Below are 14,176 nucleotides of genomic sequence, written 5' to 3'. Positions count from 1 at the left end.
CAGGGCTCCGGCCTCCCTCCCCTATCTCTGGATCCAGGACTCTGTACCATCGGCTACAGCCCCACCCCTATGGAAAGAACTGGTGACTGGAGCTGGGGAACACACAAGTGAAAGACATTTTTAGTCGTGTCTTTGCAATGCTGTGGGTGTGGAGAAAGGGGCACCAGGGGCCCGTGTACAGATACCCAGACTCACTTCATGAACCCCAGAGGTTCTCAGCTTCATTTTATTAGTCATATTAAGTAATGGGGCTTAGGGGCCATGGCCTTCCTCACATATTGTTGGGGCCCTCCATATTCCGAGTAATGGGTCAGACCCACACTATGCAAGTCTTTGGACCAGTGAGCTCCTGGAAAAAAAAGAGGGGACATGTCAGGAATGGATTAGGTACCCACCTTCCTCACTCAAGATTTGGCAGTCTTCAGACCGCCCACTTTGGGACCTTTAGTTTACTCAGTTCTTCACCCATAGCTGGGTGCATGGTCCCTGGCTTAGTCTTAAGTCAACTAATCATTTCCTCCCCACCCATGCCTTCATGTTCTCAGCCTCCTTCCCAAATCCCTCTGCCTGGATCTTCAGCCACTGACTTATGCCTCACTTGCCATAGCCTAGCACCTCCTGACTTCCGCTCCTATTGCTACTGCCACCTCACCAGTCTCTCCAAGGCATGAGCAGCTGCATCCTGGATGCTCACAAACAGCTGTTCTGGGGTCAGTCTGTCCAAGAGTCCTGCCTGAGTCAGTGTCTCCAGCACTGAGGCTGTGTGGAAAGGGGGTCAGGCACTTAGGTCCTCTTCCCTCCCCCAAGTGTCTGATCATTCCCCAGTCTCCACATCTCTCCCCCTTCCACACCTCTCACCATTACACTGAGCCAGGAGAAGGTGGATCCCAGCATCTTGGCATCGGCTGGCCAGCTGCAGAGGTGGGACGGAGGGTTAAACATCAGAGAGTATTGCATGGGACAATAAGGGGACTTTCTCTCAACCCACCTTCTCCCTCACCTGTACCACTTCTCTGGCCCCAGCAGCATCTGCAAAGGTGACACCACTGCAGTCCAGGACCACCACTCTGACAGGCTCAGCAACTAAGATGGGAGAAGGCAGGAGTATCCAGATGCCTCCATGGGTCATGCCTAGATCTCCCTCCTTGTCATCCCATCTCACCTGAATCAGGTGGGCCATCTGTCTTTGGAGTCTCCTGTGAATAGAGGGCAGTCACCCCTTTTGAGATACAAGCATGAACATGTACCCCTTAAGCACAATGATTCCCCTCAGAAACCCACCTGCCTCCCACTCCCATTGAAGCCACAATCTCCTTTGACCAAGTCCTTCACCTTGCCTCCTCCAAGCCCCAAATGCCCCTCCAGGATACGGCGAAACTGTCCACGGGTCCCAAAGTAGAGTGGTGTTGGATAGCTCAGGATGCAGAGTCCTGGGACCTGGAGGAGCTAAGGGGTCAGATGATCAGAGAAACATCTGGGTCTAATCTTCCCTTCATTTGGCTATAGCCCACCCACCTTGTGGTTCTTTCTGAGTGGCCTGTAGAGCTCCGTCCCCTCGGCCAGTCCAAGTGCCAGGCACTGCACCCTAGGCAGGAAGCTGGGGTTAGATTTCCAGCCTGGCCTGGCTGGAGAGTCGCCCCAAGCACTCTGTTATCCCCCACCCCCATCTCAATTTCTTTGATCTCTACTCCCACCTCTGGGTGCGGCAGACCACAGTCATCATGGAGAAGACCACACCTACGGCCAGGCCCAAGTCCACACTCAGGGTCACTACAGCCACCCATGTGACCATCCACACAGCCTGCAGGACATGGATGGGAATGAAATGCCCAGAAGAAATGCAAGGCCATCACTGCCAAGGAAAGGGGCAGTGACTGCCAGGGCAAGTGATGGGGAGTGATGGCCCAGGAGAAGGTAGGAAGAATGGTAGAAGGGACAGGATTGACTAAACAGGGGGGTACATACCACATGTAATGACCCCAGACCTTGTGCCACTTGGGGAGTTACTAAAATTCATTCAAATCTGGAGGGGTTCAAACCCCACTCTTCACTTTGTCTCCATATAAAGCAGTTAGGAGGTATGCATGTTGGAGGTGGGTGGGTTGGAGAACTTAGGACCAGGACAATTAGCTTTGATCTAGGACAGAGGTTGGGGATGCTGGGAAAATGGGAGGGGACAGTCTGGAGGTAATGCTGCCATTTCTCACGAAGTCCACGCGGCTGATACGCCATAGTTGTGGAAGATCCTGCATCTGGAAGAACATCTGGCGCATGCTGGAGATGTTGATGCAGGCCAGGACAGCCTTGGGGCAGAGAAGGTGAACTGACCACCCTGATATACTGGAATATAGCCACGCCTTCCAGCCACCCCCACACTTCCTCTGCTCCTTACCTTGGGCAGATAGTAGAAGAAGGGCCCAAGCCATAGCAGCACTGACAGGACAACTATGCAGGAGAAGAAGCCTGCCAGCTAGAGGGAAGGAATGATGAAAGCAAAGAAGAAAGGGAACCTTACCCACCCGTGTGTGAGAACTGGTCTCCCTGTTCATTTGACCTCATCTTCCTTGGAAGTCTCCCTCCTCCCAAATCCCCTTGCACACAGATATTCCTCACTCCTCAACAAGCTTCTTGATATTCTGCCACTCACACCTAACGTTTCCCTTTCCCCAATTAGATGCCTCATTCATCAGTCTCCCCAAGACGTAATTCAATTTGTCTATTTTTGTAACCACCTCCATCCTAAAAGCCACTGTTGGATTACCCTAAAAGCACGCCAACCACATGCTTAGGGCACCAACAAAATATAGGAAACCAAAAATATTTGGGGAGACTTTGATATATTTCTTTTTAAACAAAAATGTCCTCATGAGAAAAAAAAAATCTCAGAATTCTGTCTCTTAAATTTATTTTACAATTTAGTTTTGTTTTTATTTTGAACTACATATGGGGCACCATAAACTTTTTCAGTGCTGACAGTCTACAAAGGTCTTCATGGAGCTTTGTTCTCATCTCTCTCTCCTGCCTAGATAATCCCATCTCCTCACAGGTTCCCAGCCTCCTCTATCTAGCTGCCATCTCTTTCTCCTCCACCACTCTGACCTGAATGCCTACCCCGTTTCTTCTCACTCAAGCATGCACTCTTACCTGCGTGTTCCCACCAGCGTCCACTAGTAGGCTGGTGGTGGCCAATGTGGCTGAGTTGGGAAAGCAAGAGAAGAGGGAGGAGATGAGGTTGGAGACACCATGTGCCAAGAGCTCCTGGAGGGTACAGTGAGATGAAGAGGAAAAAGACAAAGGCATGGGGAAAGTCACATTGGGAGGCTGTCTCCCGAATGAGATTGGGGTCCTCAGTTGGAGTCACACCTGGTTGGAGTCAATAGTGTAGCTATACTTGTCTGCGTAGATGGAGGCCAGGGAGGCGGACACAGCAAAAGTAACCAGTGCAATGGGCAGTGAGTCAGCCAGAATCCTGGGCAGCTCAGCTAGGTTGGGGAGGAGAGGTTGGGGGAATCTGGAGAGAGAGGGGTCCATGGTGAAATGGGTTGGGTATAACAAGGATTTATAGGGAAGATAGAGAAAAAGGAGGTGTTGGGTGGGCAAAGCGTGAGAGGGGAAAGCTGTGTTTCATTCTCTCTTACCCTCCGGGCAGCAGCCCCACTATCTGGACGTCATATCTTGTGTCCAGGGAAGAGGTGAAGCAGAGCACAGATGCCAGAAGCACCTGGGAAAGGAGCATATTAGGTAGGGCATGGGAGAGGCTAAAGGGCTCAACATGGGAGAGGGTCATAATGCAGGATTCAGTGGTTGCAGGAGCCTAGCAACTGGGGAAGCTGGGCTGTCTTTGGGATGGGTGCCTGACAACTGATTTAGAGTGAAGGAGATTGGGGATGGGAAAGAGGAATGATACATACCTAGGGCTACGGAAAGAGATGTTTGGGAGAAGTAGGAGGGGACTCTTATGAGGAATGTGGGTATCAGGAGGCAAAACTGAGCCATTCTAAGTAGGGAAGCTTTGCTGTCTGGGGATATCTAGGCTATCTATGGAGACGTGGAATATTTATTTAGTTGCGGAGAGAGAGAAATCTGTGTGGGCATGGGAAAGGAGATAAACTGTGAATTACAGTGAATGACCGGGTGTGGAGACGAGAGTGGAGGTGCTGTGGCGAGCGATACCGCAAGGGAGATCTGTAAGGAGGAAGAAGGCATTCTAAGAGGTCTGGAGGAGGCTCTAGAGGGAATGTGTGGGTGGGGGATTCCGGAGGGTCAAAGTGTTCTGGGAGGAGGCCTAGAAAAAAGCACACTCGTAAGCAGGACCTCTCGGCTGTGACCTCTGTGCATTCCACTAGAGGGCGGCAGCGACCAGTTCCTACAGGATGGGCAGGGTCTGTGCTGTGCAGGGGCGGGGACCCTGGAGTCATCCTCACCATGACGATTTCTCCTGGGATCGGGGTGGGTAGCCTGTCTCGGAATCTCACGTTCAATTCCTTGACTGGCACGAGAAGCGCCAGGCTGAGTGCTGAGATGGTCAGTTCTGCTGGACTGCTCCGGGGCAGCGCAGTCAGCACAGCAGCCAGCGTCTGCAGGCAGGTGCGGTGAGCAGAGGGCCAGGTGCCAGGAACGACCGTCCCCAGTATGGATCCACCAAACCCAGGCAAGGGTGCCCTCTCTACCGGCACCCTTCAGGGCTTCCACCTCCACAGCGACCTTAATTCAAGCCTCTTGGTTCTAACCTCCTTTGCTCTGTCCCCGTCACACACTATCCCTCCACTCGTCCTTCCTTCCTTTTCGGGTTGCCCTCTTCCCAGGACCGCTAGAAGCCTCGTCTCTACTGTTCTCCCACCCCCACCTTGAAGAGAGCGAAGCAGCCGATCTGCCGCGGGAGGGGCAACCCCAAAAGGCTTGGCAGTTGAGACACGAGCACGTGCAGCGCGGCCCCACTGGTCAGCGCTTTAACCACAGGCTCGGACAAAAAGGTGGCCAGGACGCCGAGCTGCAGCGCGAACATCCCCAGCTGCGGGGGAGAAGATGCGCAGTCACCACAGGAGGAGGAGCTGAGCAGCCAGAGTGCAATGCGCCTGATTCTCCGCGCACCTCTCCGGCTGAAGCCCGCGCGGGAGACGTGTCCCACCCTCTCTCCTGGCCCAATTCTCCCCGGCCCCCAGGGTGGATCCCCGAGGATCTCCCCTCACCATCAGCACCCCGCTCCCGAAGGCCACAGCTGCAGCCGCCCCAACTCGCTGAGCTTCCAACTGTTCCCTCTCGATTCCGCTCATGTTCCCCCCGAGGGGTGCGGGCACCAGCCGCTCCACTGCCGAGCCCGTCATGAGACTGAGAACGGCAAACGTTCCTATAGCGCGGGTGGGGGTGACAAATGCAGAGATCATCAGCTGTGCCGCCTGGGGCGCTGCGACAGCCCAGGCTCTGCGCTCTCGTCCTGGGCTGCTGCCATCAGAAACCGTTCCCCTAGAAGGCAGCTGCTCAGGTGAAGACCTCGGGGCCAAGAGCCAGTGCAGCAACCCGGAACCTGTGGTGAGGGAGGTTAGGAGAGGGCACCAGCTCGCAAAATTTCTTCCAAACTGCTTCACTGCCCCCTCCTGCAGACGCCCCACGGACTGTGTGCGCCTTTGGGTGACCATGCATCTCTTCTCCCTTCTTCCAAGTCCCAGAGATGTTCGTTTTAACCAAAATTTCATGGGGAGAAATAGTCTGAGTAAACGCCCACCTCTGCACCCACCAGTACCGTCAACAAGCATTGCCTAGGTCAGAGAGTCGTGGCGAGGTAGCAGTGGGGTGGAGTGGTGAGGAGGGAAATAAGAGCTAGGGGGCCTTCAAGAACAGAAGCCTCAAACCCCACATTTTCACCCCACAGAGAAGGAGAGGAGTCACTGGGTCACTCACCTGTGGACAAGTGTCTCCCAGTACCCAACAAGGTGTAGATGAGGACAGGAAAGAAAGAAGTGTAGAGTCCAAACACGGGGGGTACTGAGGTCAGGAGAGCAAATGCCATGCCTGGGGGAGAAGCGGAAGGCAAGATCTGCAGTTGGTGGGGAAAATAGAGGGTGCCTGGCCTCCAGGATGCTGTCCTTTTCCCTCACACTTAGAGGCTGGCACAGGGGCTCTAAACCTTGCCACATGAGGGAACTGAGGGGTTAACGGGTCTGATGGGAGGTTGCTGGGTGTACAAGGTCACGGATCCGTGTCGGCCTGAGTCCTGGGGGCAGGTGTTGTGCCTCTCTCCAGTTCTCTGAGCCAGAACGTGTCCAACACTTCTCGAAGGATTACACAGATGAGGGAAACTGGGGGTGGGAATCTAATGGGGCACCATAATCCTTACCCAGAACTTGGTCTCTAGTCTTTGTCTCTGAACCCTCAGCCACACTAACCCACCACCTCGATCCCAGGTTCCCAGCCCTCCAGGCCTCCTCGAAACCCTCAAGAACTTGGGCCCCTCACAGGCTGCTGTTGGGGCCGCTCACCCTGGGGCACGTGCACGATACCCACGGTCACTCCAGCCACTGCATCCCCAAGCAGCCAGGCCCGCCAGCGGTAGCGGGGCAGCCAGCGTAGCGGGGGCAGCCGAGCCAGCAGCAGGCGCCACGCCCCCGGTCCGGAACAGGCCCGCCGCCTCTGCGGACTGCACAGGCGGGACCAGCGGGGCTTCGCGAGTAGCTCCGTCTCCTGCTCCGGGCCCCCGAAGAGCTGCTGGAACCGGGCCTCGGTGAGAGGTTCTCTGATCTTGGCGCCCAAGGGGGACTTAAGGTCGGAGGCTTCTACAGGACTTAAGCAGCTCCTGGCGCCTAGTAGCCCACTCATTTTGCCCTTGGCCACCGCCAACTCCGCCCAGTCTTAAATATCCCTCAACCGGCTAGCCTTGAGTCCCGCCTCCTTTAAGCAGGGTCCAATCCCGCCCTGGAGGGCGCCTTCTCTTGCGGACTTTCTACCGGTAGGAGAAAATCACTGCTTGGGGAGGGGGCGTCTCTATGTTAGGCGTTTCCTCAGTCATCCTTTAAGAGATCGCACGCTCTGGAGTCTGCTTTGAGCGGATGGAGGGTGGGAGGGGGCTGTGGAAAGGTGTAGTGACCAGAGAGGCTAAAAGACAAGTGCACCCTCAACACTCAACCCCCACTATTTACCACTCCTAAGCCTTTTCACTCTGTGCCTCTTCACTCCGGGTTCTTTTCGAATCTGCACTTTGGCCCAAGACAGAAGCTGGCTCCTCTAGGGTTACAAGTCATCCCCAGAGCTTCTCCCTTCCCTGCCTGAGGAAGAAAGTTCAGCGCGGTTTCGACTCCAGCCCTCCTCCCCTCAGACCCAAATCCTGTTGGGGCACAGGTCGCCCTCAAGAAAGTGTAAGGGGGTGGGGTCTGTTGGCCTCAGCAGCTTCACAAACCACTGAGATGGGAAGCAGCTACGTGTATTGAAGAGATGATAGCATCACCCCCCATTTCTGCAGGGAGAGGCTGGGTCTAAATCCTCAGTTCAGGGCTTCGTGTGCAATGCTGTACTAATGAGAAATTGTTTTTTTATTTCTTAGAAGCAAAAAATCTGAAGCACCATTTATTGAATTCAAGTGCAATTTACAAAGTAGGCACCTGAAAGCACATTTGTGGTTAAATTAAATACAAAAGGGTCACCACCCACCCACCTCATGTTCCCCCATGGTCCCTAAAGAGATATAAAGGTTCTGAGCTCCAGAATCCTGCTATTTTTGCCATCTCCTCCTCCATTCACAAGAATCCTCAGCATCTCTCCTTATCACCCCCTGGTCCTTAGTCCCTGACCCCAAAGCCCTGGGTGTGGGGTACAGTGAGGGTGGGTCTCCCCTCTTCAATTCCTCCTATTGTTCCCCAGAAGTCTTATCTGAGCAGTACGTCCTGTCTCCCCCCCTTGGAGGTCCCTCCCCCCATTGTCAGCCAGAGGGACCTCAGGTCCACAGGGAGGCTCCAGCTCCTCCTTAACCCCCCACCCCAGCAGTCTATTGTCTGCTGAGGAAGCCCAAGTACTCGTGACCAGGCCCAGGGGACAATTGGACACAGTGGACACACTGATGTCCAAGGACCCAGGACAGGGCATCTGGACATGGATCTCTGCACCTTTGGCTCCCTGTCCTAGGGGCTGTCTCAAATGTTGGGAGGGGTGAAGACTCCTTTGACCTCTCCATTCTTGGGTCTGTGGCTTGAAGAATCCATTCCTTCTCAGTATGGATACGCCTTATGATCTCTCAAAGAGCAAAAATGAGGAGACCCAGAGTCAGAAGGGGTCGCAGCTCCCAGCATCCTCTCCACCTCCTCATTCTCCCTCAGCTGAACATGGAGGCCTCAGAAGGAAAGGTACATTGGGCTTTTTTGGTGTGGGGGAATGATGCGAAGTCATCAATGGGGTCTAGAACAGAGGCCAGATAGGGCTGAGTAAAGGGGAGGATACATCAGGGGTCTAGGGTTTGCCCTTAGCTCCAAGCCCCAGGTCTGGACTGAGAGATGCTACAACTGCAGACTAGAAATAGAGGTAACAATATCTTTTATCTTACACCCTGTGCCCTTCTCCTTTCACCAGATCACTCCTCAAACTGATTTGAGGGGCCAGCTGATCTCTTACATACCACTTCATCTCACTTACCCCTACCACAGCCAACCCTTCCCTCTGCCAAGACAGCAGCCTCAGTGATATAACAAAACCTTTATTCTCAGAAAACAGAAAAAACAAAATCAAAAACAAAACCAATGATTTCTATCTGGCCCTTACCCACCCACCCACATATCCTCCTTTTGGGGGGACCTGTGATGCATGCATAAGGGTGGGAGCTGCAGGAACCTCCCGGTACAGATAGAAGTCCTTCTGAATCTAGGTACCCTCCTCCAAATTGACACCAATCCCAGCCTTGCCCACCCTCCACACACACCAAGAGGGAGGAAGTCCGGGGCAGTGCCAGAATTGCCCTGAAGTTCCTTGGGAAAGAGAGTGGCTGAGTCAGCACCACCCCCATAGCCTTCATCAGTTACAGCTCATCTTCATCCAATTTGGCAAGTCTGGCCTGGCAGGGAGGGGTGTTTGGAATTGGTGGAACTGGAGGAGAGTCACGAGAAGTCTGGGGTATGTCACTGAGGACCTGAAGAAAGACTTAAGTTGGAGGATCAAAAAAGTTCAGGAATCCACCTTCACTCCTCTCTAAGTGTAAGCCCCCAGCAAAGCCACCTCCTTCTAGCTATCTTAGATCATCTGAGACCATCAATTAAAGTGGAGCGGGGAGGGTAAGAGATAGGAAGTAGAAAAAGGAAGACAAAAGGAAGGTGGTAGAAGAGAGGAATGGTATGGGGGAGAGCGATTTAGGGATCCTGGAATAAGAGAGGCCCTCTCCATTCTACCCCTACAACCAAGGAACACCATTCTTCATACCTGTGTGTCCAGGGGCAGGGGGGCTCTGGTCACCTCCCCTTTGGGTAACATCAGTAGGGAGGGGAGAGAGCCATTGATGGGTGTGTGTGTGCCGACCTGGGCCCGGTGTCCAGGCCGAATTCTCCCAGGGCTTCCCACCCCAGACACTCCTGGCCTTCCCAGGCTGTTGGTCTGGCTCTCCCTTCTCTGGTACTCAATGGGTGACTGCAGTGCTGGGATAAAGAGAACAGAAGGAGGGTTACAAAAGTGACAGGTCCTTTCTCTCTGAGCTCTGGTCCGGCCATCCTTCCATTCTGCCCTTCCTCAAAGGACTGTCATCCATGTAAACTGGCTCTTAAGGGATTCTGAGTTACCAAATCTTGAGCTAGTAGTGGAAAAGTGGGGATGGGGGGACAAGGAGAAGCCAGGGTTAGAAGGCAGGATTGGGACATTGGGCAGTGAAGGATTCAGGAGATCAGAGGACTGAGGGAGCATGTGGTGGAGGGAGGGTAAGAGCTTCACCATTGAGGAAGTCCCGCTGGCTTTCCAGGATCTGAGCCACTTGCTTGATCCAGGCCTGACTGACTGCAGGGTCTGCAGTCTGAAGAACATAGCGCTGGATCCCACCCTCTGGCCCTCTGGAGGTCAGAGCAAAGCGGCAAGGGTCACCTTGGAGGTTCCCCTCCAGTCCGAGGCAGCTCACCTGGATTGGCAAATAGGAGATAGTGCTCCCAAATTCTTCAAGCCCTCTCTGGTTCCTGCCCTCCCCCAACATATCCAAGAGCCAGATATCCTCTCAGAGGCTGCACTCCATCCCAGTCAGACCCCTCCCTCTTAGCCTCCTCCCCACCTTGATGCTGCTCTTGTACACATATCCAGGCTGTGTTCCACCTCGTACTCCTCCTCCCAGGGCCTCACTGAAGATAACGATTTGCTCAAAGAGGAAGACACGCCGCTCTCGACCCCGGGAAGAAAGAAGCCCCCCAGCCTCAGGCTCTGTGACCCAGAATGTGTCCTGGCCCAAGAGCTTCCCCTGAGCAGTCAGTTTGCCCTAGAACCAAAGGATAGTGGCCTTAGAGACAAAACAAGAAGAGAAAAGGGGCAACACTCTGCTCCTCCCTCCTTCCCCTGACACTCCCAACCAACCACGGAGTCAGTACCAGGAGAGACAATTCCCCATAAGGAGCTCCTGAGTATTCAGACTGGGGCAGAAGAGTACTGGGTCTTTCGTTTCCTACTCCATTCCCATACCTCAAACCCCCGCAGCCTCCCCAGAGTCATCATATCATCGCAGCGCTTGGGCACGAAGCACATGACTTCCACAGCTCGCTGAGACAAAGGTGAAGAGAGGAGCATTGTCATTGTTGGGAAAGGGGCCTCTTAAGACCATGCTTCGACCTCCGCCCAGCCTCCTCCTAATGATCAGACAGCTCTACAACGCCCAAGGAGCTGGGGCAATCCAAGAGACTACGAAGATAAGGTGTGCATCGTGTGTGCGTGTGCGTGTGCGTGTGTGTGTGTGTCCTGGAAGACCTGAAAATCCTCACCTCCAGCTCTTCAGTATCCATCCCAGCTCTACTATAATACTTGAGAAAATCCTAAGGTGCAGAAAAGAAATGCTCAAAGTAGTTATGAGGATATCTTCGGAAGCTCTCACATCCTTCCCCAAAAACACAGGCGAAGAATCCCAGGAAGTCTGGGGGAAGCCTTAGGAACCCTGGGGAGATGAATGAGGAAAGGGCTATCCCAACCAGCTGTGCACCCAGGGAACAGGTGGTCCTGACCTTAAGCAGCAGCTGGTATTTCATGATCCTCTGCACTGGTTTGATGAGGAGGTCATTGAGCTGCAGGCGGTGCCCTAGCTGCTGACGGAGCTCCTAGGGACAGGGACAGGGTGGTAATGCCATCTGGAAAGCCTGCTCCTGAGGATTCTGTCCCTCTTTCCCCAAGGCATCTTAGCCACTGACCTCAAAGTAGTTGTCCCCAAATTCTGACACCACGTGCTCTGATTTGGGCTTATTCTGACAATATACCACATACATATGCAGCCGGCGCTCCTAACAGGGGTAAAGTTTAGGAGAGAGCAGAGTGAGTGAGCAGGGAGAGTAGTCAGGAGAGCCCCACCCACTCTCAAGGCCCCCACCATCACACCCTCTCAAGCCTCACATGTTTGATGAATAGTTGAGCCAGCCAATCAGGATCCTTCAAACACTGCTGTAGCTCCCCCAAGAAATAGCTGGAGATGTTGGCAGGGAAAAGGTAGATCAAGTACCTGCAACTTGGGCTGTCCGCCCTTGTGGTGCTCCCCAAGAAGCCTCTCCAAACATTCCTCGGGCAACAATAGGCCCATGCGTGGGACACAGACAACCAGACATATGCCCCTCCCCCTTGCTCTCAGGGCTCTACCACTCACTCTCGATGCCACTCGTAGATTTGCTGGATGTTCCCAAACACAATCCTGTCACGGCCTCGAAGACTCTCGGGGACCCCCTGAGCAGCCATGGTGGCCATGTAACCCTGTGGGAAGGTTGGAGTGGGAGCAAGGATGTTGTGGGGTCAGCCCTGTGGGAATCTCCCATCCCCAAGAAATCCAGATGTAAGATGTAGCGGGGACTGGGAAGGTGGGCCAGAGGAGTATCATCAAGAGATCTCTTAAAATTAGCCCTGGGCAGAGGGAAAGGGCTGCACCAGATCTGGGAAAGATAAAGGGAGCTACCTCCACAATCTGCCCCAAGTCGTCCACATACATTTTCTCTGTCTCTACCAGTTCACCGAGGACATACCTGGGAAGAAAGCAGGAGTGTACATTCTTGGTTTAGCCACTTCCTCCCTCCTGGACTAGAAGCCCCTTCATTACCACAGCCAACCTCAGAGGAAATTCCAAGTCTCAAATCTAAAATGTGAGGGACGGGCCTCTGGAAGTTGTATAGTGTGGAGCCGGGGAGTTAAGGGGAGGGAAGGGAGAGTGTGTGGACACTTACATACTCCTTTCCAGAGCCTTCTTTTTCTGTTCCTCCTCACTCTGGGGGGCTTGGGACAAATTCTCCTCCTCAGGTGGCTAAAAGGAAATAACATCCTTGAATAAGTAAATGGATGCCTCTTGGAGAAGAGGAGCCATCCCAGACCCCTTACTACATACCTTTGTCTTATCTCCAGGGCCCTCCAACAGGGTGGTCAGCAGGGTCAATTCCGGCAGCTCCTCTCCTGTGGCTAGAGCTGGTTTTAGAATCCAGTTCTGGGGGCCAGAGGTCAAGTGTCAGAGGTCAGGGACAGTAGCTGTGTCTCCTCAATGGCCAGTAGACCCCAACCTGCCCTCTTTCCCATCGTCCTTTATGGATGTCCTATATGCTTCTGTGGTGCTCCCTGCTCACCTCATATGATCCAGCCTGGCCACCATCTGCCTCAGTTTCCACATTGAGACAATGTTTAGAGTGATCCAACCATCTTCTCAGGCCACTGACCGGCCCTGGGGGGCCCGGGGAACAGGGGCCAGAGCTAAGGCCAGAGCTGGGGCCAGAGGGGGCCGCCAGACCTGAGGCAGCTGAAGCCGAGATACTCCCCTCACTGCCGGCAATGGAATAGGATTCTAATGGAGTGGGGAGGAAGAAAGCGGGTGACAGATATTGTTCTAGAGACTCAGAGTCTCTAGGAAGCTCCCAGAGTCTCCTCTCTCTGATAATCAGTCCCTCTCCCCCAGGGCTCACTCTCTTGACATCCTCTTTTGAGTTGGCCAGGATAGATAACTTCACCAGGGCACCCTAGGGAGGAAAGGCAGTAAACACCTGGCTCCTCAGGCCTGGAACCCTCAGTAACATGTGGAGGTTCCCCCATATCCTGAGTATGGCACAGATATGGGGGTGGGGGCAGCCATCTGGGCAGACACTGGAAGCTGGGGGTGGCCATCTGCTCTCCTACCATCCTCCCCTTCCAGTGGGTACAGACCATTCTCTGAGAAGGGGGGGTCAAGAGCTAAGAGCCCATCTGCCACCCCCAGACCCCTCCTCCACCAATTGCAGTAATCACTATAAAAAGAAAAGACTTCTGCAGCCCTCCTTCCCAACATGCACAAACCCAATAGAGGGGGCAAGTAAGGAGAGCTCGTCAGGGTTATCCTTGGCCCGGGTTTTCCGGACAGAGGAGCTGTGATTTTTGAGAAAGCCCCCCGCAGATCCCCCTCATTCCTCATTTCTCCGTGCTCCATCTCTCTTCAGAGCTGAAGTCGATTCTCAGCAAAAGAATTTGAGGGAAGATGCAATTCTAGGCCTAAGGGTATTGTAGATGGGTTTTTCTCCTACCCAGTTGACTACAGGAAAGATAGAAGGGTATCCTGCCCCTTCCCCAATTTCCTTAACTTCAACTGACAGAAATTTGGAGGCAAAGGGATCTTAGAGATCATCTATTAAGTCATTTTCCTGGAAAACACAGTTACAGTCCATCTCCAGCTTCTAAATCCGTAGGACGAGGGCGAACATAAGTCCTGAACCTCAGCCCGCCCCCCATTCAACGCTAAGCCCTGGCGACCTCGCACTCACCACGTCCCCCCTGGGCGATGCAGCAGCCACATTTTGCCAGCACTTTTCGGATCATATGGGGACAGGCACAGCGACCCCCCTTGTGCCCCCCCCGCATGGCTCCCGGGGCCCCCGTACCCCCTACCCGGGCCGGCCATGCAGGGGGAATCACGGGGGGCGGGGACGGCGCAGGGCGCACACCCCCCCCTCCCTCCTACCCCGATCCAGGCTGGGGGAGGGGGGGAGGGAGGGAACAGGGAGGGGGCGTCCAGGGGTAGGCGGAAGTCTGGTCT

At 54.0% G+C, this 14,176-nt stretch overlaps 3 protein-coding genes across 6 annotated transcripts in view; 1 reads left to right on the top strand and 2 right to left on the bottom strand.

Annotated features, from left to right (window-relative positions):
* Window positions 1–111, top strand: part of B4GALNT1 (beta-1,4-N-acetyl-galactosaminyltransferase 1) — a 6,896-nt gene extending 6,785 nt beyond the window's left edge. Inside the window, exon 11 of the mRNA XM_025044680.1 lies at window positions 38–111. Coding sequence (XP_024900448.1) covers window positions 38–111 — 74 coding nt within the window. The remainder of the gene's footprint in view (window positions 1–37) is intronic.
* On the bottom strand, window positions 21–7,660 carry SLC26A10 (solute carrier family 26 member 10). The gene is made up of 18 exons (XM_025044679.1): window positions 7,642–7,660; window positions 6,477–6,845; window positions 5,899–6,009; window positions 5,190–5,347; window positions 4,847–5,011; window positions 4,425–4,577; window positions 3,639–3,721; window positions 3,364–3,511; window positions 3,145–3,258; window positions 2,393–2,470; window positions 2,208–2,303; window positions 1,695–1,801; window positions 1,516–1,585; window positions 1,333–1,446; window positions 1,001–1,075; window positions 859–913; window positions 653–759; window positions 21–349 (listed from the first exon to the last, which is right to left on the bottom strand). The coding sequence occupies exons 1-18, from the start codon at window positions 7,658–7,660 to the stop codon at window positions 311–313; spliced, it is 2,061 nt and encodes a 686-aa protein (XP_024900447.1). The 3' UTR covers window positions 21–310.
* A 1,000-nt stretch (window positions 7,661–8,660) lies between these two features.
* Window positions 8,661–14,170, bottom strand: ARHGEF25 (Rho guanine nucleotide exchange factor 25). Of its 4 annotated transcripts, XM_015586990.1 has the most exons (16): window positions 13,905–14,170; window positions 13,077–13,130; window positions 12,744–12,958; window positions 12,512–12,607; window positions 12,354–12,430; window positions 12,089–12,155; window positions 11,786–11,889; window positions 11,539–11,608; window positions 11,340–11,429; window positions 11,157–11,249; window positions 10,920–10,970; window positions 10,624–10,701; window positions 10,223–10,423; window positions 9,895–10,075; window positions 9,394–9,605; window positions 8,661–9,106 (listed from the first exon to the last, which is right to left on the bottom strand). In XM_015586990.1, exons 1-16 carry the CDS (start codon window positions 13,999–14,001, stop codon window positions 8,996–8,998), a joined length of 1,797 nt encoding a protein of 598 aa, XP_015442476.1. In that variant the 5' UTR covers window positions 14,002–14,170; the 3' UTR covers window positions 8,661–8,995. The 4 variants fall into 4 exon arrangements, with proteins under 4 accessions (XP_015442476.1, XP_015442474.1, XP_015442477.1 ...); XM_015586988.2 differs by having other exon boundaries at window positions 13,077–14,170; XM_015586991.1 differs by lacking the exon at window positions 13,077–13,130.
* Between the last annotated feature and the right edge of the window lie 6 nt (window positions 14,171–14,176).

The sequence above is a fragment of the Pteropus alecto genome, unplaced genomic scaffold (assembly GCF_000325575.1).
Source record: "Pteropus alecto unplaced genomic scaffold, ASM32557v1 scaffold433, whole genome shotgun sequence".
In the NCBI taxonomy this organism is placed as follows: domain Eukaryota; kingdom Metazoa; phylum Chordata; class Mammalia; order Chiroptera; family Pteropodidae; genus Pteropus; species Pteropus alecto.
This window is presented reverse-complemented; position numbering and strand designations above follow the sequence as displayed.

Bases quoted from the DNA above. Each gene is read 5' to 3' on its own strand.
- SLC26A10 (XM_025044679.1), bottom strand. The intron at 5,012-5,189 runs GTGAGGGGAGAT...TCTCCCCCGCAG, and splicing joins TCGGGAGCGGGGTGCTGATG to CTGGGGATGTTCGCGCTGCA. The intron at 914-1,000 runs GTGAGGGAGAAG...CCACCTCTGCAG, and splicing joins GGGCCAGAGAAGTGGTACAG to CTGGCCAGCCGATGCCAAGA.
- ARHGEF25 (XM_015586988.2), bottom strand. From the start codon at position 13,317: ATGGTCTGTACCCACTGGAAGGGGAGGATGGTAGGAGAGCAGATGGCC. The intron at 12,608-12,743 runs GTGAGCAGGGAG...TCTGGCCCCCAG, and splicing joins GCCAGGCTGGATCATATGAG to AACTGGATTCTAAAACCAGC. The intron at 10,702-10,919 runs GTGAGGATTTTC...CCTTTGTCTCAG, and splicing joins TGGATACTGAAGAGCTGGAG to CGAGCTGTGGAAGTCATGTG.